This window comes from Petromyzon marinus, chromosome 46, assembly GCF_048934315.1.
Source record: "Petromyzon marinus isolate PM22_M1 ecotype Great Lakes invasive population chromosome 46, UKy_Petmar_22M1.pri1.0, whole genome shotgun sequence".
Lineage (NCBI taxonomy): Eukaryota > Metazoa > Chordata > Hyperoartia > Petromyzontiformes > Petromyzontidae > Petromyzon > Petromyzon marinus.
Genome location: NC_133712.1, coordinates 11,013,484 through 11,039,146, shown reverse-complemented (window position 1 = coordinate 11,039,146; position 25,663 = coordinate 11,013,484). Strand labels below are relative to the sequence as shown.

Sequence of the window (25,663 nt, the reverse complement as noted above, 5' to 3'; positions counted from 1 at the left end):
AATGGCTACGTATATAGTATACATTTTCGTGCGAGCTGAGATGGCATGTAAATGTCTCGATTGAGAATTTAATTTAACGGCAATCGTGGGTTTTGAAAGGAGTTTTACGGCGCACTTTGAAAAGCAGAGAGGCTTGAGTAGTCTTCTGCTATTTTTTTTTTGCCTGTACCCACATTTTATTTATTGTGAAATTTGACTCTTTTTCGATATAGGCGTTAGCAATATTCCCGGACAACCACAGCTCAGCAAAAAATAGATTTTCATTTCAAAAAGGTCAAGGTCGTTAAGCGATCCAAACAGAGTACGTTTCCGAAATATCTGTGGCCATAATAATATAATACGTTGACGTTGTCAAGCTTCTTCTTTGTTTTTTACAAAATAACTTCGCAGAAATGATCAGGATGTGAACAACTATTAGTTTGGAGCACAGCATGAAAGATGTCGAAAGAATTGGCAGGTTCGCTAAAAATCTCCCCTTCCTCTGCTCAGCCCAGTAGCATTCATGGGTACACCACAGCTAGGCGAACGGCAGATTCCATGTGGTGGGTAAAGTGTGGGTATCCCCCACTTACTCGAGCAACCATTGGAAAGATGTCATCAACCAAGTCAAACTTTAGCTGCCTTATAATTGTACAGCCATTTCCATTTCTTCCAGTGGGCTGTACTCACTCTCGTGCAGCATGCCATCGCTTCCCCCGAACCCCCTGCAGCATAACAAAAGGCGGCTTAACTTAGCCCCTCCCCTCCCCACCCACGTCCCTTCCTGGCTCCTCCCCCCCCCCTTAACCTGTTTATAATCTCGGGTGTCTCAGAGCTGTCCACTTGACACAGCTATTTCTGCTGTGACTGTTCCACCTGAAGACGGAAGCTTGTGTTGCCTCCGAAACGTCGTGATTTAATTTCGCTGTTTTCATTTATTTCATTTTACCTACGTGACCTTCCCGAAAAAAAACCCCAAGAGTGTGAATCCTTGCAGTCACGAAAGCTTCAAATCTAGAATTATCCCTCCGCTTCTTTCAACACGTCTGACCCACGTGGAAGAGTAGGCCAAACACCCTCTGCAGGGGCTCTCGAGAGGTTCCCCCCCTCGTTCGTGTAGCTCCTACCGCCAGGAAATGGCAGGAGCGATACGCTGCAGGACTGTGCTTTCACGCGACGACTAATGAGGTAGAGAGACATCTGACGAAAGACACAATGTCCGAATCGGTGGGACTAACCCATCACAGCAGACGGGCATGAAGGTGTTCGTTTAAGCCCTAAGTCATCGCTCTTGGGCGGATGAAATGGAACTGGCGAAACAGCAGAGTATATGTTTTAAATTACGATTCGAGATGTCAACGTCCCAATGGCGGTGATGTTATATTCGGCGAAAGGTGCAATGGTTGTTAGCGAGCGCCTGTTAAATCAGGTAGGTACAAATTTAACTGTCGTGATTCAGGTTCACAGTTAAATTTGCGAATCGATTCCTCTCAATATCATGGCGAAACTTAGGGGCTTGTAACATTACATGAACCCATTACGTGCAACACGTATATATACGAATGGGAAACATCAATTCCGACACAGTCGACATTAGAGTCGACGTTAATTGATGAATTGAGGCAACAATACAGGCCTACTTATTAACGCTGACACGGTGCATGAGAGGGCAGGGCATGTTTGCATGCAAACCATCAATCAATCACTCCTGTACACATTCAGGACAGAGCCACATGGCATGTCATATCTATATATAGAGGTCCAAAAAGTACAAACTAGTCATTGGTGATGATGCTGCGTTGGCAGTGGTGCTCAAGCACAGTCAACGACCCCCCCGCCCCACCCCCCCTCACATTCGTCAATAACACTGCCTTAAAAGGACGTTTCAAGCAATGGACCTTCTTCACGAAAGAAAAAAAAATACGCAATTAAGTCAAACTTTCGCATGGAGCGCCATTTCCCAAAACGTCGCCTATTATTTATTTTTCCTTTTAAGGCCTCAGTTTTATTTGCCAAATGTGTTGAATGTTATAAATATATAGTTTAAACGCCTATATATACACACAGTTTGGTATATGTATGTATGTATGCATGCTGAACTTCTTTCGCACCGTACGAAGCCAAACATGCCTATACACAGTGCAGCATATACTCTGTATGCTAGATACACGAGCCAGAGGGCACACCAGTGAGGTCTTGGTTTTCACGTTGTGGGTCTCATTATGTGCCACACAAGTGTCAAACCTGCAATGGTGGCACAACAATGGCCACAAGAGGACAAAGTCAGTTGGGATCGCTGGCAGGCACGGCTAACCTCGATAGCGGACGCTGTTGTCAAAATGGACATTGGCGCTTTGAAATGGATGAGCCGGTCTTCCAAGAGTGCAAATGAAAGGGCCACCCTCTCCGTACCAGGTGTGTGTGTGTGCGCGCATCTGCAAGTCTGTCGCCTCGCGGGCTTTTGTCCTTTCCCCCGCACCTCCGATTACCACGGTTGGCTACGTACGGTGCGAAAGGAGTCTCACGTGCATTACGTACAAAGTCGCCTTACAAATTCCGGCAGAAGCAAAGCAAAAAAAACCCTCACTAATTTGGGAATGTATATACTGTAGGTACGTGGCGTGGGTGTCCTGTAGGTAAACTCAGGCCGAAGTTTGGATCTGTTTCGTCGGCGCACGATGGCACCTCGGCTGCCTCGTTTTGGTTCTATGGCCGCTACTTTCTCAGGTGCTGTCTGGGCATCATGATGGACATGGTCCTGCCGTAGCTAATTTGCCCGCTTGTTGTTTGTGGTTTTACGACCCTGCAGGCCGCCCTGGTTAATACTGCGAGCGTATGAAACGTACACATGCATGCACCGTCTGCTTCACATTGGATATTAGAGATCCTGTGACGTGGTTCGTAAAAAAAAAACGAGTAGGGCCCACTTGCGTGTTGGCATCATGGTCCTGCTTGGTCGAATTTGAAAAGCTGTCCGCAAACGACTCGCCTGCGATCGTACACAGAAATCATCGACCCCCTCCCCCTAGTGCAGGCTGGGTGCTGCTGTGCATTGTTGCACCAAACAGGCACAGCTCCCGTCGGGGTTTTTGATTCGTCATTAAACTCACAACGAATACCGATGAAATTCCCTGCATGGTGCCTTTTCAGTCCACAGGTTGACATAGCACTTACTCATTATGAAGTAGCTGCACATGCCCATTTCAAAAAGGGGTTCAACACCTGTGTAATGTTGGTGCACACAAAGGCCCCCCCCCCCCCCCGTAGAGCCTGTAACAGGCTGTTGCGGCAAGCGCTGTTAGTGAGCACCCATGAAGGTCGGCACGGCTAACACCATGCCTGGCCGCCTTTGTCTCCCCAATTCAATTATTCGTCACTAATATTGGTGGTATAAGCGGGAATCGAACTCGCATCTCAGGGTTTGTTGTGCTCCCCATAATTGTGGCGCACACAATTTAGCACAAATTATATGTAAATGAATTTTGAAAGATGCTTACATTTTTCTCAAGTTAATATTCATATTCACGTTAAATATGAAATGATTCGGTCCTGTAGTGGGAGTTTGTTTGTCGTCGCAAAAAATTAAATGCAAAATCCATTCACGAGACGTTTTTTTATTACTATCGTGGGAATGTGAAATAGTGTCGCAGCCTGCATTTATTTGAACGGACTATTTTGGAAACATTTCAGAATGAATTACACTCGTTCATAAAAGCCTGTCTTCGCCAGGCAAAAGTTTTAAGTGAATATAATAATTAACCTAATATATATTTTTTTACAATTTTTATCTATGATCAGACACTCACAATTACTCAAAAAATGTTTTCGCAAATATGTTTTCGTTAAAGACTTGATTCACCTTCTTATATTTAAAAAAAGACGTACCCATTGGAAACCGCTCAATTTAAACATTCCGTTCTTTTTTTATTAGATAGAACAACCATTAATGAACTTAATACTCTACAAGGGGAAGCGCCTATCTTTTACCGTTTACTAATTATTCAGATTTGAACATCAAAATATGCGTATTGTTTTTCATTGAAACCCGTTTTCACCCGAAATATCTCAAAAACAATAAAAGATGGAACAATGGTTCTTGCTTTAATTTTATTTGCTGGTTAGCGCTCTATCAAACGAAAAAAACCCACAATCTTATATTTTTAACGGTTTCTGAATAGCACCACGCACAAACATGTTTATGGGGTGCTTAAAATCGAGATTTGGGAGCCTTAAAATGAAAAATCTCGTATTTTCATATTGTTCACGTTGTCTGTGTCCTAAAAGCTACATATGTAGCTAATTTGAGCTTTCTACCTTGTCGGGAAATAACATGGAGGTTAAGGTATTTATTTATATAGACAGATTTGCACCACAATGAAAGTATAGAACCAACCACTCTGCCCCCTCCCCCGCCCAAATATATAGACAGTAATTCAATGAGGTTTTATAAACATCCATTCACTACTTTACAAAATATGTATTTTCTCCAAATGTAATCAGGTGTCCGTGTGGAATGGAACACATATATATAATTAACAATAATATACCCACCCATTTTCCTCTGCACACTCAGTCGGTCATGGGGGTTTTTATTGGCACCATACTCCGCGTACTTCACACCGCCTCAACGCACGTACATACTTCACCACTCTGGTCAATGGAGGCTGGCGAAGGGAGGGCTCAGAACTGGTGCAGATGTCACTCACCCGCTGATGTCAGCTGTGGCCGGGGATGAATCTCGGGGGGGTCAGCACTCCTCCCCCAAATAATTGATTCGTGTGGAATGGTGCCTTGGTAAGTTAGGCTCACAAGACTCGCAATCCAGTTCGGTTCCCCGGCACGGCAGTTGCAACGGATCGGCAAGTAATTTATAATTCTCTCCCTGCCCCTGTCCCACGCTCTCATTCACCATTCTCTTTTCAATGACAGCCCAAGCAGAAAGTCTCCTTCAGAAGGCATTACATGTTCAAATGGGTCACCGATCCTTTCTTGAACCCAACACGCTGGCTACTGGGCTCACGTAATGTTATCCTTATGGAACTGTAGGATATCTGCTTCGCGATTAGATGCAGCATAACGTTACCTCGCGTTGAAATAACAGCATGCGTCCCCGTATGCAATCAACAGCGTGCGTCCATAAAGCAGTTGTGAAACTCGACTTCTCGCTGTGACTGGGGGTTATGAATAAGCAAGCAAAGCTTTTTATAAGCAGATAAAGAGTGGAAAATAATAAAATCACCACTTGGTCGGTAACCAGCTGTGCTAAATGTATACGCGATGCATTAATGATATACTCGCATGCGAAATATTTCAATGTAACAGTGTCGTCAATGGTTTTACTTAAAATGTGAAAATGATTGTACGTCTGTCGATCCGTAAAACGCTGAATAAAAAAGAAAGGCCAGAAAACGACACTAACCACCACAAAATTAGCACGCGCATCGAATATAAATCCTGGATCACCTCTGCAGCGACCCTTGGCTGTACTGTATTTACAGCCTTTATTTCAAATATTCAGCGGAAAACAAAGTGCTCAATACCCTTCCCCACGCGTTGTTAACCCTTTCCCATTTTTTCTGCCGATTCCGTAAGAACAACGAAAACAACAGAGCTTTTGCGGTACAGAGGCTCACCACAAGGCCGTGCAGGGAGGGCGTGGCAATTAAGTCACCAGCCATCGTAGAGCGCGGCGGTCGCGTCGCTACAGTTCTCTGCGGCGAGCGACAATGTCTTCAGAAACGACGGCGCCGGCACGCGTCTCGAAATTAAATTAACGTCGAAAGCGTCCGCGCGTTCTGAGATTCAGCGGTGAACGAGAGCCACCCCACCCTGCAACTTGCAGTCGTCTCGGAACGCGTTAACGGACGCTAGAGTATCGGTTGAATTGACCCCTTCGCCGAAGCCTTAATTATTCGCGTTCTGCTGAGTGACGCCCTCCCGATGCGGCTACCACCCCCCACCTTGCATGCCGGCGGTGTTCCCGTTGCAGTTGACGGTCGGCTTGCTGTTCTCCTGCACATCGATCCTGGACATGCCGGCCGAGTTGATGTCCATGTTGGCAGCCGGCAGCAGCAGCAGCAGCGGCAGCGGCGACTCCACGAGCGAGGTCAGAGGTCGCTCTCTCGGCGTTGCTCAGATGGCCTCGCGAGGGCTCAACAAGGGACTTGGATTCTCCATGGAACTTACCTATTAACGAACACACACACACACACAAAGAACCACCCCACCCCCTCTCAGTTAAACCTCGCACGCTCTCGAGAAGAGTGGGCGTTAGCACATTAAGGCCAGCCACGGCACAAAGAAGCAATGGCATGGCTGCCACCACGCAAAGTTGGCTTCTTCATTTTCAATTTTGCCCCCCCCCCCAACCCTACCCAAAATGCAAAGATCTTCTACGAGCACAACGAGCAACTAAAATTGCCTTTGCAAATACTCGCACATTTAGAGTATTTGGGCTGCTGTAAATTAGCACGTGATAAGCCACTACATTTTGAGCACATCATTCGTGATGGCCAGGTCGCTTCTGAAAAAAGAGTGATGTAGTTCAGAGGGGCCTTACCTGGTAAAAAAAAAAAATTGTTTAGTTTAAAAAAAAAAAGTCACCGCGTGAAACCAGCCGGTCAATTGCCTATCATTCATTCGGCGTTGTGTGGGTAATAAACCTATCCACGTGACAGCGCCCTCGGTCGTCACGTCTAGCCATTGCAGCCCTCCGCTGAACTGGGTCAGCGGGCGGTCACCAACGGCATGGACGTTGTTTGTACAGTGCCGCAGATGCAGCGTGGGCCGTCATGAAGACCCCCAACGGTGGAGGTTGGCCACACAGAGTCCTTGCCCTGCATCCGGGATCCGTTCAGTAAGGCCCACCGCCGACGTGAAGCCAGGTCGGCCAGACTAGAGGATCCGCGATAAGAACAGGCCAACTGCCGTGTCAAACATATACGTGTATATATATGTATCAATGTTGAACGTCTGTCGCACCGCACTTAGCCAACCGTGATAATTGGAGGTTCGGGGGGAAGGACAACAAAATGCACAAAAAGCAGTTCTAAAGAAATGAGTTTTCAAACTAGATTTGAAAGTGCATAGCTACAGTGGTTTCCGAATATCGGAAGGAAGAGCGTTCCAGATGGCCACAGAAGAGCATCTGCACGTGCGCGATGTGGTGACCGTATTTGTTCGAAGGTTAGCCAAAAGCCTGGAGTTCCCGTGATGGTTTATGCTCTTTGACGAGATTAACAAGGTATCCTTGTACATTTGTGGCAAGCAAACATACGTTAAAACTACAAACCGCGAAACATTAAACCCACCAAATGCAGAGGACAACCTGTGTACAGCCATAACCAGAGCATTTCTTTATAGACTCCCTGAAGAAATAAGTGCAGCATTCCGGTCCGACATTCAGAACATCTGTCAGTGGACATAATATTGGAGTGCGAGCGTATTTTAGTGATAAAATGGTCACAAAAGAGATAAAGTGGCAACATTAAGCAGTTGTTAAATTGCACGTATATGCAACTGTCAGCAGAGCCAGCACTTTGTAAATTATGTCACGTGAGAAAGAGGCTTAATAACAGAGACGCCTTACATCAGGCAGTCATTGAGAACAGCGAACAATTTATACAAGCGGCAGGAGCAATGGCTCAAGTATGTATGGCGGTAAATCTGGAGACCATGATTAGCATAAGGCACATGGGAAACGCTAAAAACGCTTAAGCAGCATTCTCTTTCATGTCCAAGTGAACCATGCTGTTGAACTTATGATATACATTTACATAAAACAATCTCAAATAATTAAATAACGATAATAATGTAATGCAATTGGTATTGGCGGCGTTCGTTCGTTCGTTCGTATCGTGCAAGGCATTCAAAAAAGGTGCCACACGTTTCACGGACATAACTAAGTCACGACCAATTCTTCAGGTCGCCGAGGCAGTGAATCGTGAGACCTCGCATCGTGGATAAATGGCGCGGCAACGCGAACCGGGGCAACCCGTGTTCGATTCCCGGAAACGGCAAACGTTGGCGGCAAACGATATCTGGACTTCGCCGATGCACACTGACCAACGTGGCGAGGTATGGTCAAATAACTCCCACGATGGATGCAACATGGGGAGGGGCCTCCATCCACCTATGGGCTCTTAAAGAACATCATCATATTATTTTTACGTACTGTAAACTGGTGAGGTGACTCAGCAGTAGAGTGACTGGGATAGCAATCAGAAGGATAATGTCTTTTTGGGGTTAAGACAATAATCCGGCCAAATTTGTGTTCGTAAGACCCTCTGCCACCTGACAGCCAATAAAGCTGTTAACGTACCAATTTTTAAAAAAAAATGTTTCTATTATATTTCAATAAGAGCCCGGTACAGAGCAAAAACCGTGATGCAGGTCGGGCATACAGGGAGGGAAAAAGTATTTGATCCCCTGCTGATTTTGTACGTTTGCCTACTGACAAAGAAACGATCAGTCTATAATTTTAATGGTTTATTTGAACAGTGAGAGACAGAATAACAACAAAAAAATCCAGAAAACGCATGTCAAAAAAAGACACCTGTCCACAGCAGCAATCAATCAATCAGATTCCAAACTCTCCACCATGGCCAAGACCAAAGAGCTCTCCAAGGATGTCAGGGACAAGATTGTAGACCTACACAAGGCTGGAATGGGCTACAAGACCATTGCCAAGCAGCTTGGTGAGAAGGTGACAACAGTTGGTGCGATTATTCGCAAATGGAAGAATCACAAAAGAACTGTCAATCTCCCTCTGCCTGGGGCTCTATGCAAGATATCACCTCGTGGAGTTGCAATGATCATGAGAACGGTGAGGAATCAGCCCAGAACTACACGGGAGGATCTTGTCAATGATCTCAAAGCAGCTGGGACCATAGTCACCAAGAAAACAATTGGTAACACACTACGCCATGAAGGACTGAAATCCTGCAGCACCCGCAAGGTCCCCCTGCTCAAGAAAGCACATATACATGCCCGTCTGAAGTTTGCCAATGAACATCTGAATAATTCAAAGGACAACTGCGTGAAAATGTTGTGGTCAGATGAGATCAAAATGGAGCTCTTTGGCATCAACTCAACTCGCCATGTTTGGAGGAGGAGGAATGCTGCCTATGACCACAAGAACACCATCCCCACCGTCAAACATGGAGGTGGAAACATTATGCTTTGGGGGTGTTTTTCTGCTAAGGGAACAGGACAACTTCACCACATCAAAGGGACGATAGACGGGGCCATGTACCGTCAAATCTTGGGTGAGAACCTCCTTCCCTCAGCCAGGGCATTGAAAATGGGTCGTGGATGGGTATTCCAGCATGACAATGACCCAAAACACACGGCCAAGGCAACAAAGGAGTGGCTCAAGAAGAAGCACATTAAGATCCTTGGGTGGCCTAGCCAGTCTCCAGACCTTAATCCCATAGAAAATCTGTGGAGGGAGCTGAAGGTTCGAGTTTCCAAACGTCAGCCTCGAAACCTTAATGACATGGAAAAGATCTGCAAAGAGGAGTGGGACAAAATCCCTCCTGAGATGTGTGCAAACCTGGTGGCCAACTACAAGAAACGTCTGACCTCTGTGATTGCCAACAAGGGTTTTGCCACCAAGTACTAAGTCATGTTTTGCAGAGGGGTCAAATGCTTATTTCCCTCATAAAAATGCAAATCAATTTATAACATTTTTGACATGCGTTTTTCTGTTGTTATTCTGTCTCTCACTGTTCAAATAAACCTACCATTAATATTATAGACTGATCATTTCTTTGTCAGTGGGCAAACGTACAAAATCAGCAGGGGATCAAATACTTTTTTTCCCTCACTGTAATACCTCCCAAATTATTTCTTATTGTTCTGACTCCGCGGATTTTCATCTGGTTTCATGGATCTTCTCCCAATGACACTTGATGGATTTCGTATCAAGCGAAACATCGTATCCAACTGGCGCATTTGGTTGTGAGAGTTGTTATTCAACTCACCATTAAGCTCTGCACAATAATAACTGGCACCTTAAACGCTTGCGCACGCGTCAACATTGAATTTGCTTGGTCATGTTGGATGGCGGAGGGCCCTTAATGACACAAACTGTGGCCAGGTGCGCAAAACTCAAACAAATTGCGCACTTCGATTGGCGGTCGACGTTCCAAGTGTTGGACTGCGACCCTCAAAGGGAGAGCGGCCGCCTCCCTTGGTCACCAAACCCGCTCCCTCCCCCCTGCCCCGTGATCCGCTAAATCGAACAAATCACTCGAGACACGCCGGCGCATGCCAGAACACAGCAGTCCATGTGAACGCTGTCCGCAAGAGGTCACATTTGGCGCAGCCAAAGGTACTTCTAAATATGCGACGAGTGAACAAATTAATTACGTGGCCTAACCGAAAAAGGTCTACGTTAGAGAACAATATTTGGCTTCGAAAAAACCTGCACGTTAATTGAACCCGGAAGGTTGCAACCTAAAATCCTGAATGGGGGGTGGGGGGGGGCCCTGGCTCAGCCCATCATCCCTCCAGGGTCAATAAATAGATTACCACTTTGTGACGAAGTCAAGAGCAGGTTGGGCCTATTATAGAGACTCCCCTGCACCATATGAATTTGCAATTTTCCGCCACTGGCTCAAGGCTGGAAACAAAAGATAAGCTCGGTCTCAAATAGCCCATTTGTGCAAGAAATCACTGACTCTTTATAACACGGTACTGTACTCTACTCGATATACATGCGAAACGTACGTACATACGCCATCACTCACCCGCAAGGTTTAGGGGGAACACTTTTACCCCCGGGAGAATTCCCTCCCGCGTGACAAGCTCTCCTGCATACGATGCAGGTAGAAACTAATTATAACCCTCACTCAGTGTCAACACTTGCAAATGCTGCTTCATTATCTGGCCTGCAGAGCCGTCAATTTAGATGGCAAACCGCTCGTTGCCACGGGGGCCGCCCACAGGGAATTTTCAAGCCCAACAAGATTTCAGCTTCATCAGCAGGACTCAAAACATGGACAGGGATTGCTGAACGTATATCGGTCACAGAAAATCGTTTTTTTTGTGTCGACACATTTGCCTCTGCTGCTTGCCTTTTTTTTTTATTCATTAAGGGAACAAACGGCAAATTAGTGTGCACGTGTTGCACCGCTTTCACCAAAACGGATAAAGCACATCTTGCCGCATTTGGAGAAAATTCAAATCTCTACCGCGGCCTTAAATTTGCGGCCGATTGGAATCGGGAGAGATATGAAAGAGGCATTTAGAGAAATGAAAACGTGCGTATTGTATTGTGCCGACTTTGCACATACACAGACACATGTACACGATTTGCAGGCAAGATGAAAATGACTCCTTCAATGGACTTGGCCAACCAAATGTTTCAAAATAAGGGCTCTCCTGAATGAGAGTGTTGGAGTATCAGTGAGGTTATTTTGAACAGATAATTGTTCGTAATTTCGCACCTCCGATTAGCGCGGTTGGCTACATATGGTGCGAAAGAAGTTTAACATACATATTGTAGATCATCGGTTATCCGGATAATCGCATGATTATTTAAAATAGCACATTTTTGCACATTCTTTATGACATTATGTTCTTAGGTGTTGTGTGTATGTTTTTTTAGGGTTTTAAATTAGTTTGCAATGTGAAATTGGCATAAACATATAAATGGACAAAAATAAACATCCTACTTTAAAAGTTACTGTATGTACTGGACCGTAGTTACCACTCTGATCTTGAAGACTCTGCATGCAGTGATTTATATACGTGCAATATTTTCATTGTTTTAAGTTGTTATATGTAGTGTATATTGCACCGTATATAATATTTGACACCGAAATCAAGCATAGCTACTTATTTTGTCACGCACATGGTGCCGATCGCCGGACCAGTACACCTTTTGGTGCGGTGATTGGCTCACGACCGCCGGATAATGTTGAAAGCCGGATAATCGGGCACCGGATAATCGATGATCAACTGTACATATGTATGGTTCAGAGCAGTTGTGCAGCGGTTAGAAGCACTGCGCCATGAATCTGGCTTCCAAGGTTTGATTCTAGGCCAGAGAGAAATATCCGTACCAGTCCTTGACTAACCCACCTTCCTTTACTAACCTGCACCGACTAGCACGGTGAAGTATGGTCATTAGCATCAGGATTCCTTCATCCAGAAGTGAATTGACAAATCGCTGTTAATTATTTGCCTACATTTTTATCTGTAGATATAAACATTCCACCGAGTTGAAGTTCCATCTTTGTCCAATTATACATAACATTACGAAGTACACAGTTGAGATAATATATTGTGGTTAAATCAACACTGAAATCAATTATACAAATTTTTATCCATCAATATAATACATACGCAAATTTACAACACACACATGCAATTGTATGTATGTTCTTTTGCACCGTACGTAGACAAACGTGCTATACTGTTGTGCATAATGCACAACAGTATAGCATGCATGACTGAGTTCAAATCCCAGCCAGGGTCAACCCTTGGGGACACAATTCTCAAGAGCAATTTCCCCCCCCAATCACACCTCTCACCTCTCTGGCCCTTCCCAATTCTCTGACCCTTAATCTCAGCCTCTCGTTCAATACAAATCCAAGTCGTACTTCTCATACTGTCCCTGCTCCCTGATGTGGCTAATTCAGACTCGATGATGCCTTTTCAATAGGTGTCCATTTTGGTGTTTTGGGACATCTTAACACCTCCTGTGTTACTGCCCGAAAGGGGTAAAGGCTGTTATATTTTTCCATCACGGAGACACTTTTACAACCACGTTGTTTTGAACCATTTTCATCATCATCGTCAACCGTGTTCAATCCGCTGCTGGATTCCGGCCTCCCCCCAAGCCGCTGCTGCCACCGACACCTTTAACGGATCCTGCGTTTAAAAAAGAAAATCCACTAAGCACCTTCACATTAGCCGATGCCATCGCTCCATCTACTTGGCGGACGTATTGTCGCGGGACGCTTTCCATTCCTTGGCTGCATGCCGCACAACAATTCTTGACTATTAGCCATCACCCCTTCCACACCGCAGTAATCGTGACGACCGATGACAATGATGATGGCGGCGAGGAGGCACTGTTTGGTGTAAACTCGAAAAGTGATCGTCCCGTGGATAATGCTGCCCTCGCAATAGGAACGTGGAATGCCAACCACTGGTTTCAGGACTGTCAATTTGGGATGGCAGACAACCCTCTGTTACGCTCAGGGCCAACAATGTACTGCAGAGGTAGATTACAGAGTCCGGGCCAAAACATGTACCGCTTCAACCCAACACCCCGTTTGTCTATTTTTTTTGTCCAGCAGGATAAATAACGAAGTTGAACTTCGGGATCAAAGGTGACGGCGAGGAAGGGAAATGGGAGTTGATGAACGCAGCCGTACGTTGACTTTTTGAATGAACAAAATGCAAGTACGCCTTATATAAATGATAAATTGTGTATTAATTACACGAGGCCCGTGCACAAATTAACTACAGCAGTTTAAATTCTACGGACAGCATGTGTTCCTACGCAATAAAACGCAAGCTTAATGAACACGCCGCATGGTGTGGGAACAGCGGCACACAGGTAGACTGCACGATTAAAGGGCCTTGACTGTCACTGGAGTGATATGACACATGGTGGGGCTCAACTTCGCAATTTTGCCATGCTAATGGCCCGCAGTGGCCTTCCATTGTAAAATGTTGTGAGACCAGTGATTAATGTCTACGAGCAGACAAGAAAAGGCGGATAAATGTCCCCTTCCGAAGGACAGCACGCTCTGCCACGCTCTGCCAGACATGCTGCAGCGCTCTATATAAATTGCTTACCCTTCCTTCCTGCCAGGTTAGGGTGGACCGACATCACTCAGTCCCTCCATGCGCAGTTTGGATGTTAAGCTAGTAATAACCGAGAGTGGACTAAACCATTATTATCATCATAATGCTTGTTTGACCCAGGAAAGCCGCACTGAGCCTCAAAGTCTCAATAACTCTTTTTCAGGAGGGTTCTGTCACGTTTTTTCAGTCGGGGGCCGATGCTGCCATGTGCAATCGCAGGTGCGAGGTGGATTATTACATCGCGGAAGCCTGGGAGAGAGAGAGAGAGAGAAGGTGGCTTGGGGGAGCCTTCATGCAGTAGTGGATTGATCAGGGCCAACGATGACAATCAAGATAGAAAGAAGCACGCCGAGTAAGCAAATTGCATCGCCGAAACGACACCAAATTGTGGTAAAGTGGCAGGAGATGGGTAAAAGGACGGCTTTAAAATTTGGATCAGCCCCCCACTTTCCGACATCGGTGGGCTGCCATGGCACGCCTGGACCACGCACGAATGCCATTTGAGGGGTAAACCTGTGTCGGAATGAGGTGGCCGGAAGCCTCGCGTAGCCAATACCATGTCAGGACACCCGGCCAGTGCTGTCACGATCGCCGTGTCATCGAATCCAGCGAGTCTCCCCGTAGGCAATTCACGCATTCACTCATTGGACACGTGTAAACCAGGAAAAACGCGTCGAGACGCAACGGACATTTCCACAGGTGTCCCGGCCCCGTCGCCATGGGCAGACAACAGAAGTTGTCGGTTGCAGAGCATCGGCGGTCACATGCTTCGACCCGACCACCAATTGCCTGCACCAAAAAAAAGAGGCATCGTTGAATGTTTAAATTCGTCCATTAAATTAGGATAATTTCAAGCACTGAACATTGCACATTTTGGGGGTTTGATTGTCATTGAAAAAGCTCCACGCGAGTCATTTGGTGAAAGCGCACTGCGGAGTGATGAACAAGAGGCAATTCGAGGAAGCTCAACATTCGTTCTGTGGAACAAATCGGCTCTGGGCCTCATCTGCTTGCTTTGAGAGTCCTGGATGGGAATGTCCTAATCTCATATAATCGCTCACAGCACTATTAGAATATTACTCGGGGGGAGTCCACAACAAACACTGTGCACAAGTGCAAAAATATTACAGAACTATTTTATTTTGCAGTGACCGGTATATTTTCATTATTCTTTAACAAGCCATATTTGCTTTGTTATGCACCGACCACTGTCTTGCTCGCAACCCGTGGCTTTGCTCAACTCAAAGGCATGCTTGCCAAAAAAAAAACCAATATGTAGCTGGCTATTAAAATGAGATACGCAGGATTACAAAAGCTTCTTTAAGCGAAAAGGTTATGAAAAATCTGACCCTCATATGGAAGGAAATACAAGTGACCACTGATGTTGCTATTTATAGGCCTTGTTCAGCCAGCTCACAATATTATGGATTGCTTTGATGTTTATTTATTTACGCTTTGGCTATTGCAGGTGGACCACGGTGGACGCAAAAAAATGAATCAGAAAAATCAAGCATCGTGTAGTCATGCTTAGTGGCCTGGAAACGTCCAAATGCAGGTGGAAAATACATGCGGAGGGCGGGGGGGAGGTGAGAAGGAAGAATAATGCACCATCAGATTCAGCGACTGAAGATGGTGGGCAGCAGAATTTTCTTTTTTCGAGTGAAAACATCCGAGGCTTCGTGCGAGCCGCGGTTTCGGTAACAGACCGCCGTGGCACCGCTGTGCAGTTCGCCGACACCTCAGGGAATTTGGCGCGGGCTGGCGTGGGCTGACACAGCGGGCATGGCGGGCATGGCCCCGTGCGATCATTTGGGGAATGAACAAGGCGTGTACGGTGGTGTTGCGCCCGCAGGATACGGCATCAAGAGTTCCGGAGCAGCTGATAATAATAATAATAACAACATTCTCGTGACAACCCTGACCTTGATTTAAGGCAGAACGGCACAAGTTTAAGAGGAGCGATTTACGTCCGGTAGTGAGACCAGGGATTTACCGCTCTACGAACCCTGCGTGTAAATGGCAGTTCACGCGGTGGCAACGTCTAACTTTCTTCAACAAAGTAATGAACCCAAATGAGAGTGCTCTGCAGGCAGGAAGCATCATGTTGCACCGTGTTCGGGGGATGTTGAAAAGGTGTGGTGCAAATTTACTTCATGTCACACGTGCAGACTCGCTCCAGTAGTCAATCTAGGATTGGCTAATCCAGCTGATGGAGCATCCCAAAGCCTCAGCAAATAAAAGACCCCCCCCCCCCCACCGGTATAGCCCTAACATACTGTTGGGACAAGTGCTGTTAGCCAGCAGCACCTATGAAGGCTGGCACAGAACACGTGGTGGTGGGTGGCCAGCAGCAAGCCTGACTGCCTTTGTCTCCCCAGTGGCGATGCTTACACACTGCACCAGGTACCCATTTGAGGCAGAGTCGACCTAGGGGAGGCCCAGGACCGGTTCAAACAATCGTCACTGGTGTTGGTGGCCGTGAGCGGGAATCAAACTCGTGTCGCCAGGTTCAGAGCACTGCGCGCTAACCGCTGCACCACCGCTCCACACAAGCCTCAACACACACACACGCACACTGCAAGGTTTGCAAATGCCACTGGTCAGGGATGGACACTTCAAAGAACTCTTAAATATAATGCGTCATCTCAAATCACACATTGGAGGAGCACCTACCTAAATAGCATTTTGAGAATGATGATGATGATGATTGTGATAATGATCATGATGTCGATGGTGTTGATGATGATGGTGGGCTGAAAGATGTTATGCAGGGGGATCTGAATGGGCTGGAAGGAAAAGGATCTTGCTGGAGGGAATTCAGGATATATATATTTTTTCAAAAATGCATTGTTCAAGAAGGAAACTTAATGTGGTTCTGTGTCTGTGGAAGTACTCTGTATACAAGTTCGGCTCAGAATGTTTTGAACAGGACGAGAGACTGACAACAATTGTGGTTTGTGTGGTCTCTTTTGTTGGGGGGAAAAACTTATGTGGGAACCCAGTATTGCACAGATTATTCACGTAAGCACATTGCACGCAATTTTTTAAAAATAGTTCAACTTGAATTGGGGGAAAATAAATCACCTTCTCTTACGACGGATATACTACTTGGCCATAGACGTCAAATTAATTGCAGTAAAAGTTTATATTGTAATTGCTCACGGAAACATACAGGAAGCCGCAAATAATCTAAAGACTGAGTGGAATCTGTGCAAAAGAGCTTCCTAGCTCATATGTATTTCTCCAGGGTAAATAAAGATTCTGATTCTGAAAATGCAAACGGCACAGAACGGTGAATGCGCCCATCAGTGCACCGGTTTACTCGTTTCACTATCGTCGGCCTGTTACATTCAAAAAGGTGCACCTTCAAAATCCAGGGCATTGCGCACCTCTGATTAGCACGGTTGGTTACGTATCGTGCGATTTTTTTTTTTAAACATACTTACGTAGAACTGGCTCAGCTTTGAGCTTGCTGCCTGTGACTCGCCCCAATGATCGTTTTGGGTTCTTGCGGTGCTTTCAGACAGGGCGCCGGTGACATTGATAATAATTATTGGTGGCTAAGGGAGTCGTTGCGAGCGTCACACCCAGGAGATTCCGATGCAGATGGTGTGCAAGCGTCAGAGTGTTCATCTTTTAAGTGCGTTTTGGGCTTGATCATGAAAGGTGCAGCAAATGGAGGCGATTTGGGCAACGTGCTTTCTGTCCTTATGGGTAGGCCGAAGGCTTTCTACCACTGCTGGCCAACCAGCCAACAGATTGTTAAGTGCCCGTTAGGTACACATCAGTCACACGAGGGACATTCGATTTAAGAAACAGGGTTGTTTCAATCGGCAAAAGTAAACTCAAGGAGTCGGGGGGGGGAGGTTGGAAAATGTAACCATTGCTGTAACATTTGCACTCGGGGGGGGGGGGGGGAAATCGCAGAAACGACTTGTGCTCATGTGCATGAAAGGGGACGAAAAAAAAACCCTTTGTTGCTGGATAGAATTAAAATTGACGTGCAATGGTCGCACGAAGCAATGTTAGAAACGTGAACTACTCGTGAAAAGCAAGCAAAAAAAATAGCAAATGTGCACGACGGAGCTGAGAGTAAATTAATCTCACGCAAAACTGTACAGCAAACCGTGCTTGCCCGGGGATATAATATACATAGTCGTATCAGAATAAGCAAACATGAGCTCTAGCACGTGGCTGAACATGACACACGGACAATGAGACTCAGTCAAGTAACCCAGTTAAATGAATCCACTTATAAACAGTACATTTCTTAGAGTTCACGAGCGGATCGGCCTCTAGCCAATGCCTATTTGTATGCCTGTTCTGTGCATGACTTGAACCCAAGATTGGAGACATACTGGTCTGATAATATTAACACAAGCACGAGTATACCAATCTGACTTCCACTCGGAAACGAGCCTGCTAAAAACGGAAACGGACACCGCTCGTCCGAGTCGTCTGTGGGCGATTTTTCAAAATTGCGACCACAGCGCCGTTATGCAACCATCTTGGAGCTTGCGAACGACGTCAGGGGAAGCCTTGAACGCTCACCATCAAGCACATGGCATTGTCAAAAAATTTCACAGTCAATACACGCCCCACGTCATTAGCCACTGGATTCGAACCGTGAACAACTAATCTATTCTTGGTTCTTTCGGTAAAGGTCACGTAGAAGGGAAATAATAAAATAATACAAATAAAACAATACAATTATCACGACGTTTCGATTGCAACACAAGCAATCATCGTCAGGTGTGAAGACCACAGCAATATTTTTTTGTATTATTTTATTATTTCCCTTCTATGTGACTTTACCGAAAGAACCAAGAATGTGAATCCCTGCAGTCACGAAAGCTTTAAATCGAAACGAATCTATTCTCTGTGAGTCATGAGTCTGCCTTGGGTTTCCTACCGGTATGGATTCGAACACCGTGGCCCAGACGTGTACCGTGTCCCTCTCGATGCTTTGCTTCAACCGTGCTGTCTGTGGAAGCGCATCGTGGAGTTATTGGTGGCGCGACTCGTAAATACCGTGATAGGCATACTAAAACTAAACAAAAAAACTGAGCAATTTTTTATTTTATTTTACAAGGTAAGGTTCACTCAGCTGTACAGCTCTTTTTTCAGAAGCGACCTGGTCACAAATGATAGCTCGACAAACTGGCTTATCACGTGGACATTCATAGCAGCCAAATGCTGTGAACGCACATCGATTCTACATGTGGAGGCAAAAAAACTGAAAGACCTAGAAAACAATCATTCAACCACGGAGATAACATGCAAACTCAAAATATAAAGCACGTGGCAGAGTCTGGATCGAATCCCCGACCTCCGGTATACCAGGCGAGGTAGTTAACATCTCTTCACCGTGATGCCCCGACAAGCGGCAAACTCATTACCGCTGGACCGCGTCACCACTCATTACCCTCGTTACACTCACCCGGAACACAGACGACACATGCGTACACGCACGCACAGATGCTCACTCGTGTACATGCATGGAATGGATTATTAATATTCTTTGGGTCTTTCGGTAAAGTCACGTAGATAGAAAAATAATTTTTAAAATCACGACGTTTCGATCACAACACGATCAATCGTCTTCAGGTGAGAAATGAATAGTCCGGTATTGAATCGTAGGAATCAAATATGATTCCTGCAAGAATATCTCAGCTTTAATTCCCTGAGAAATGATGCCAAAACCAACTATGAATCATGAAGCGGCCGTATTTAAATAAACGAGTACGTTTGGCAATTTCTCAATTCTTACGGCGCAAAGGCTACTATAAATACACGCTTTGGTTATCCTTTGTAAGCTTCACTGGACATTTCCATCTCGAGTCTCCTGCAGAAGTGGTTTAGAGTCAGACACAAATCACAATCAGTGACTGGCAATGATAATTATCCGCGATAGATCACATCTAATGTCTGATCACCGCGGGAAGGCCGCACCAATTGACCATGCTCCTGTAACTTATGGCTCCTTACTTGTGCATCCACATTCTAATTCACATCGATGCAGAGTGTGATAAAGGCAGAGGAGAACATATTCACTGGCCAATCTAAGTTTATCCTTGCTATTTTGTGCACAAGCACCAGAGAATTAATGCGAGCTCTAGGGTTAATCACAGGTTCGGGCGACGCGTCTCATTAGGTGATCATTTCACAATAACGTTTCACCGCCGCGGCGGCGGCGGCGGCTAATTTGCGAAACTGCGATGTTCGCAAGCAAACAAACACCCCTCCCCGCCCCCCTAACCCCTCCGATGAATTCATTCGCGAGGCTCGCGTTCAGCACCAGGGACAGCTCCCCATCTCACGCGGTCCACAGCCTCTGTCATTTTACTACTATAATGAGGCAAGAACGTGTGTCCCGCGCGTGACGTCACTCCACATAAGGCCAACCACCCCCCACCCCTCATTTAATATTCACGAGTGGGTGGATTTATACACGAACGCAGAGGAAGGTCGAGCTGAATTAGATAATTTATTACGCAAAGTCGCTTAAAATATGACGTTTCATTGCAGAAAGTTACAGTAAGAAATCAATCTAAGCAGCACAGTGCTACATTCGGTCGTGATGTCACTGCATAAGAGGCCCCTCCCCCCTCAAAAATAAGCATGAGCGGGTGACGTCACTCCACATGCCGCACCCCCCCACAATAACCATTAGGGGGTGACGTCACTCCACATGCCGCACCCCTCCACAATAACCATTAACGGGTGACGTCACTATGCATGGGGCAACCCCCCCTCATTAATAATCATGAGCTGAACAATTTTTCTATTGAATATTTCAGATATACTGCTAAACACACCCGTCCTTTGGTGGGCAAAAATAGCTCGTTGTGTATAGTTGCTCCCCCCCCCCAACCACCGCAGTGAGGGTGGGACACATTCTGTCGGGGTGGGTGGGGGGTGAGAACCCACTTCGTTTATTTACTTATATAAAATACTCAAGTACAGGAGAAGCGCTGAGAACGACCACCGCCGTTAACGACTAATTACTTAACGACGGGCCTCCATAGAGCCCAATGTGTAGTGTATAGTGTAGTATACAGGAGTGAATGGTGTAGTGCATAGCAGTGTGTACAGTAGTGTATATAGTAGTGTATATTGTAGCGTATAGTGGAGAATATATCATTTTAATACACTGTAACATGATAACAAATGTAATGTTAATAGCTTCTAAAAGTCAAAGAGTCTCCATGTGTTCGCTATCGTTGTCAACACGTGGCCTGGAATCGTCCCCAGGTGGTCTCCAGAGCCCAGAGGCAGCAGCATATGTCACGTGGTGTTGTTGCAAATTCTCAGAAGTGTTAACATTGTTTTTTTAAGCACCCTGTAGTGTCTGGTAGTGAAGAGTAGAACCCCTGTGAACGACCACCCCTGTTAACAACCAATCGCTTAACGACGGGCCTCCATAGAGCCCAAAGTGTTCGCTTACCGACCATTCCCCTGCCAATTTCGGCCAATCGGCGAGCTCCAAAGTGGTCTGACCAGGCCCTGGCCAATCAGCGACGTCCATTCATGAACGTTGGGGCATTGTTCACATTCGATGCTATTGGAACGAATAAAGCCTTTAACATGTATTTTCTATTCTCGCTTAACGACCAAATCACTTCACGAACGGTTTCGTGGAATCAATTACCGTCGTTAAGAGGGGTTCTTCTGTGGCTGATCATTGTGCAAACTGTTTGGAGAAGACAGCATTGCTTTTGTGCAATTTGAAAAGCAAGGTTAATGGGTATAATTGTCAGTGTATTTTATTCATACCTTATTTTATTTTCAATAATGGGGAAAAATTGTACCATGAGATTGTTTTTGTTTGTTTGTTCAGCTAATAATCCCCATATGTTGCTTTCTTATGCGGTAAAGACAGGCAAGCCCCATCTAGCTGGTGTCATCCTGATAATTGAGGGTTGGAGATCGCGTGATGAACAGCCAACCACGCCAACCGGAGGTGTGATTGCACCAAATCCTGATGATGTTCCCTCCGTCAGATATCTGCACTCTAACAAACAAACTAAACATTTGCTTTATTTTACTAGGTAAGGCCCAACGAGATGCCTCTTTTTTAGCTATTTTTCAGAAGCGACCTGGTCACAAATGATAGCTCAACGAGGTGGCTTATCACGTGGAAATGTATACAGTAGCAGCCGAATACTCTAAACGCACGTTGATTCTAAATTTGGGGGGGAAAACCGGAGGACCCGGAGAAAAATCCACGCGACCATGGGGAGAACACGCAAACTCCAACTATAAAGCAGGCATCACGGTCGGGATCGAACCCACGACCTGTATATCAGGCGAGGAAGATAGCATCTTGCCACCGTGGCGTGTGTAACGACAGTAGGTCAAGCGTACAGCATTTCGTAACTGCAACCCCATTCAATTTCGAACGCACGCAAACACATGCGTCGGTCAACCTCCCAGCGAAAAGGATCCCTTGCAGCCCATGCACAGCAACCTGAAGCTTATTCATAACACGAGGAGGAACATCGTGTGAACGCAGTCCAGCCGCAGCCTGGGGAGGCGACACGCAATCACGCGAACATGGCACTTGCAGTCGGGACAAAAAACATATTATTACACCATAACCAGCAGACTCGCCCTTATCCGAGCCCTGTCCGAAAGCCGTTGGGAAAAAAAAAGCACAAAACCTGTCGTGGCATCGTCCACAAGTGGCACTGGTTACAGTCTTCGTAAAGGCAGCACGGCGGATGGTGTCTGCATCGCCCATGTCAATGGCGTCGCCCGCGTCGTCCGCGTCGTCCGCGTCACCCGTGTTGCCTGTGTCACCCGTGTCGCCCGCGTCGCCCGCGTCGCCCCTTCGTCGCGAGTCTGGAGGGGGTGACTCGATCACTGCTCGCCGCTCGAGGGAGCTGTGCCAGCTGGAAGGCGGACCTGCCACTCCCTCCGCCAAGGCTCCCCGCTGGTCTCATCGCTCACAAAGCCTCTCCTCTGTTAGCGCGCCCAGCAAATGTCCACAAGTTAATACCTGAGCTCTGGCCATTCGCCTCGAGCGAACAATAGCCCGTGCTTAACAAAAAGAAAATGTGCATATGCCGTTCAGCCGACCCATCCTGTTGTGTGAGCACGAACAACCCCGTGAATTGTGACCCTGAAGTCCATTCACTGCACTGTGGGACCCATTGTAATAGGCCGCTTGCGCTTAGCGCTGCTTTACACGTGCGCTGCTTTCGCTCAGAATCCGAATCTTCATTGAGACCGGAAGAGGATTCCGATGAGCTACGATGCTCTTTTTCACAGATGTCCAGTAACTGTCTGTATGACGATGAAGGGATTAGTCAGCAATGCTACGATCACAAACGACGCCTGATATAGCATGTAGATTCATAAGCTTACCAAGACGTAAAAAATAAACATCCATTATTTTACGGTGGCACTTGGCGTCTTTGCGTCGATTCCGTCAAAAAACAAAACCTTTATTTCCGCGCGAGTAGCGTTGACAAGGAAATAAATGTGCACGCACAGGATTCATTGACTATGTCAAATAAACAGCATTTAAAAACGGCTGCGCGGTACCAGATACGTGGATGAATTAGGAGGGAAACATTGGGCAGCTAAAGGGTGATTAGTAATTTTGTGGCGCGCCTCGGTATGTAACAGCCCGAGACGTAATAGCGGAGGCTTCCTCAAGTGACTCCATTAATGCACCTTGGCAGCGATCATGCTGAGAATTACACTTAGAGGGGGGGGAAAAGCGGAACGCACGAATCAGGGAACAAATGCAAATTAGGGGCATTCTCGTGAGTGTTAAATAAAGCAAGCGGGACTTAGCCAGGACACGTCTCGAGCCGAGACGATGGCTGACGGACGAAAATCGTTGACCGAATACGAACGCAGCGGAGGCATTCGCAGCCGAGAGGGGTCAACAAAGAGGGAGATGGAGCAGCGAGGAAGCCCTTCGTCCAGCAGTGGAGAAACCATGGGAGGTGACGGTGACGGCAACGATCTGCGAGTGCGATCGGAGTGCAATCCGTCAGCGGTTCCACAGCAACTGCGGGGGAGCGCTCGCAGAATGCCTGGAATCTGCACCACTGTCGGAGCTGTAGAAATGCTAATTGTTAAAATTAACTAAGTGGCCAGTGGAGAGCTGCATTAGCACAAGAGATAATAAGGTCGTGGGCGGAGGAAGGGTGGAAAAAAAAATAACAACTCTCTCTGCATCACCTTCCGTGAGCATAATGGGAATTGCTAATTGTTAAGATTAACTAAGCAATCAGTAGGTGGTGGCATGTACAGTACAGATAGAAATAGACATTTAGATTGCTGTGTTTAGGCACTGCATATATATGTTACTGTATCCTTCAATCAAATTAACCCATAGGGACACATGGAACACCACTGCCTCTTTTGCAAAGGTAAAATAAAAAAAAGGTGCTTCAATTCAACTCTTGAGTATTTTAGGAACGTCCTGCATGAGAAGTTTGGCCATTTCCTTTTAAGACGTCAAATTTTAAGCTCTGGACAGAAAACGACATGACCAAAGCTCAACCCGTACGTTTCGTACATGTAGGTCTGCACCTACTTCCTGTACTGCCCGTCCTATGCGCGGGCCTCTGAGGCACATCAACTCCATCTCTGAATGATTCACCAACCGCACTCCCGCGTTACCAGAGTGCACGTGTGCCCCTTTGAAATCCACCGCTGACGGTTTATTTTACGCGGCATAATTTGAATACATTTGACAAAATAATTCGTTTGTAAAATCCCTCCAGATGGAAAATCTCTTTAGCGCGGGCGCCCAACCGCCGAGGATGAGGTAACGCGCATCTGCTGTTTACAGCTCGCGGTGCCAGTGGTTGAAATTCCACGTTCCTATGGTCGCGGGGGGGGGGGACAGGTCTCTCCGTAGGACAACTTGGTACCGAGTTGACCTCCTAACAGGATTTGAACTTGCAAACCTTCCCATTATAGCGAGCCACTCGCTCTTCCGCTTATTTGGGACACCACTTCAGGGGCAAGCGGCACGGGCCAACCGGTGGGCCAAACACCAATTTTAAGCTGGGGGTTGTTATTTTTTTTCCCCGCGAGCAATCATCGGTGGATGGGCCCGAGACCGAGCCAGTCACCGCACACGGCTTTTCTGTGTTTTACCCAAAAGGGGTCAGGACAATTTATATCTGACCCACGAAGGTCTTGAACCCCAACGCTCAGGAGATGGGAGTCAGTAACTCAACACTGGAATTAACCCCAGTCGAAGACAACACCCCACCACATTCATTCGTACCCCCGAGATTAAACTTTGAGTGGCAATATTTAAGGTTAAACGTGATTATTAGGGGTGTAACGATGCATACAATAATTTATCAACATTGTTTTTTAAGTTAACAATAAATTCACTGGGGTCATGCGCGTGTTTATAAGTTAATATGTATGTATGTATGTTCTAGATTTGAAGCTTTCGTGACTGCAAGGATTCATACGCTTTGTTTTTTTCGGTAAAGTCACGTAGGTAAAATAAAATAAATGAAAACAACTAAATTAAATCACGACGTTTCGGAGGCAACACAAGCTTCCGTCTTCAGGTGGAACAGACACAGCAAAATTAGCTGTATCAATTTGATTTAATTTAGTTGTTTTCATTTATTTTATTTTACCTATGTGACTTTACCGAAAAAAAAAACAAAGAGTATGTATGTATGTTGTAGATTATGACTTTATGTGACCCCATGCAGCCACTAAAAGCGCTACCATTTAACACAATTAGAACCCTCTTGAGGAGCCTTTCAAAACCATCACTTTACCCTACATTGCTGGGATCACAAAAAAGATCTCCAAAATCTTGAATAAACACAAGATCCAGGTCCGTTTCAACACATTACATAAAATC

General features: G+C 46.1%; 1 protein-coding gene across 11 annotated transcripts in view; it reads right to left on the bottom strand.

Moving 5' to 3' along the window:
* LOC116952379 (membrane-associated guanylate kinase, WW and PDZ domain-containing protein 1-like) overlaps nucleotides 1-25,663 on the bottom strand; it is a 317,826-nt gene that overhangs the window by 166,258 nt on the left and 125,905 nt on the right. For 9 of the 11 annotated variants that reach the window (XM_032971681.2, XM_032971679.2, XM_032971680.2 and 6 more), the window contains one exon: nucleotides 5,940-6,165. In XM_032971681.2, coding sequence (XP_032827572.2) covers nucleotides 5,940-6,033 — 94 coding nt within the window. In that variant the 5' untranslated portion in view covers nucleotides 6,034-6,165. Of the gene's footprint in view, nucleotides 1-5,939; nucleotides 6,166-18,715; nucleotides 20,037-22,466; nucleotides 25,612-25,663 lie in introns of those variants that run through there. The other 2 variants (XM_032971674.2, XM_032971675.2) reach the window with 2 other exon arrangements.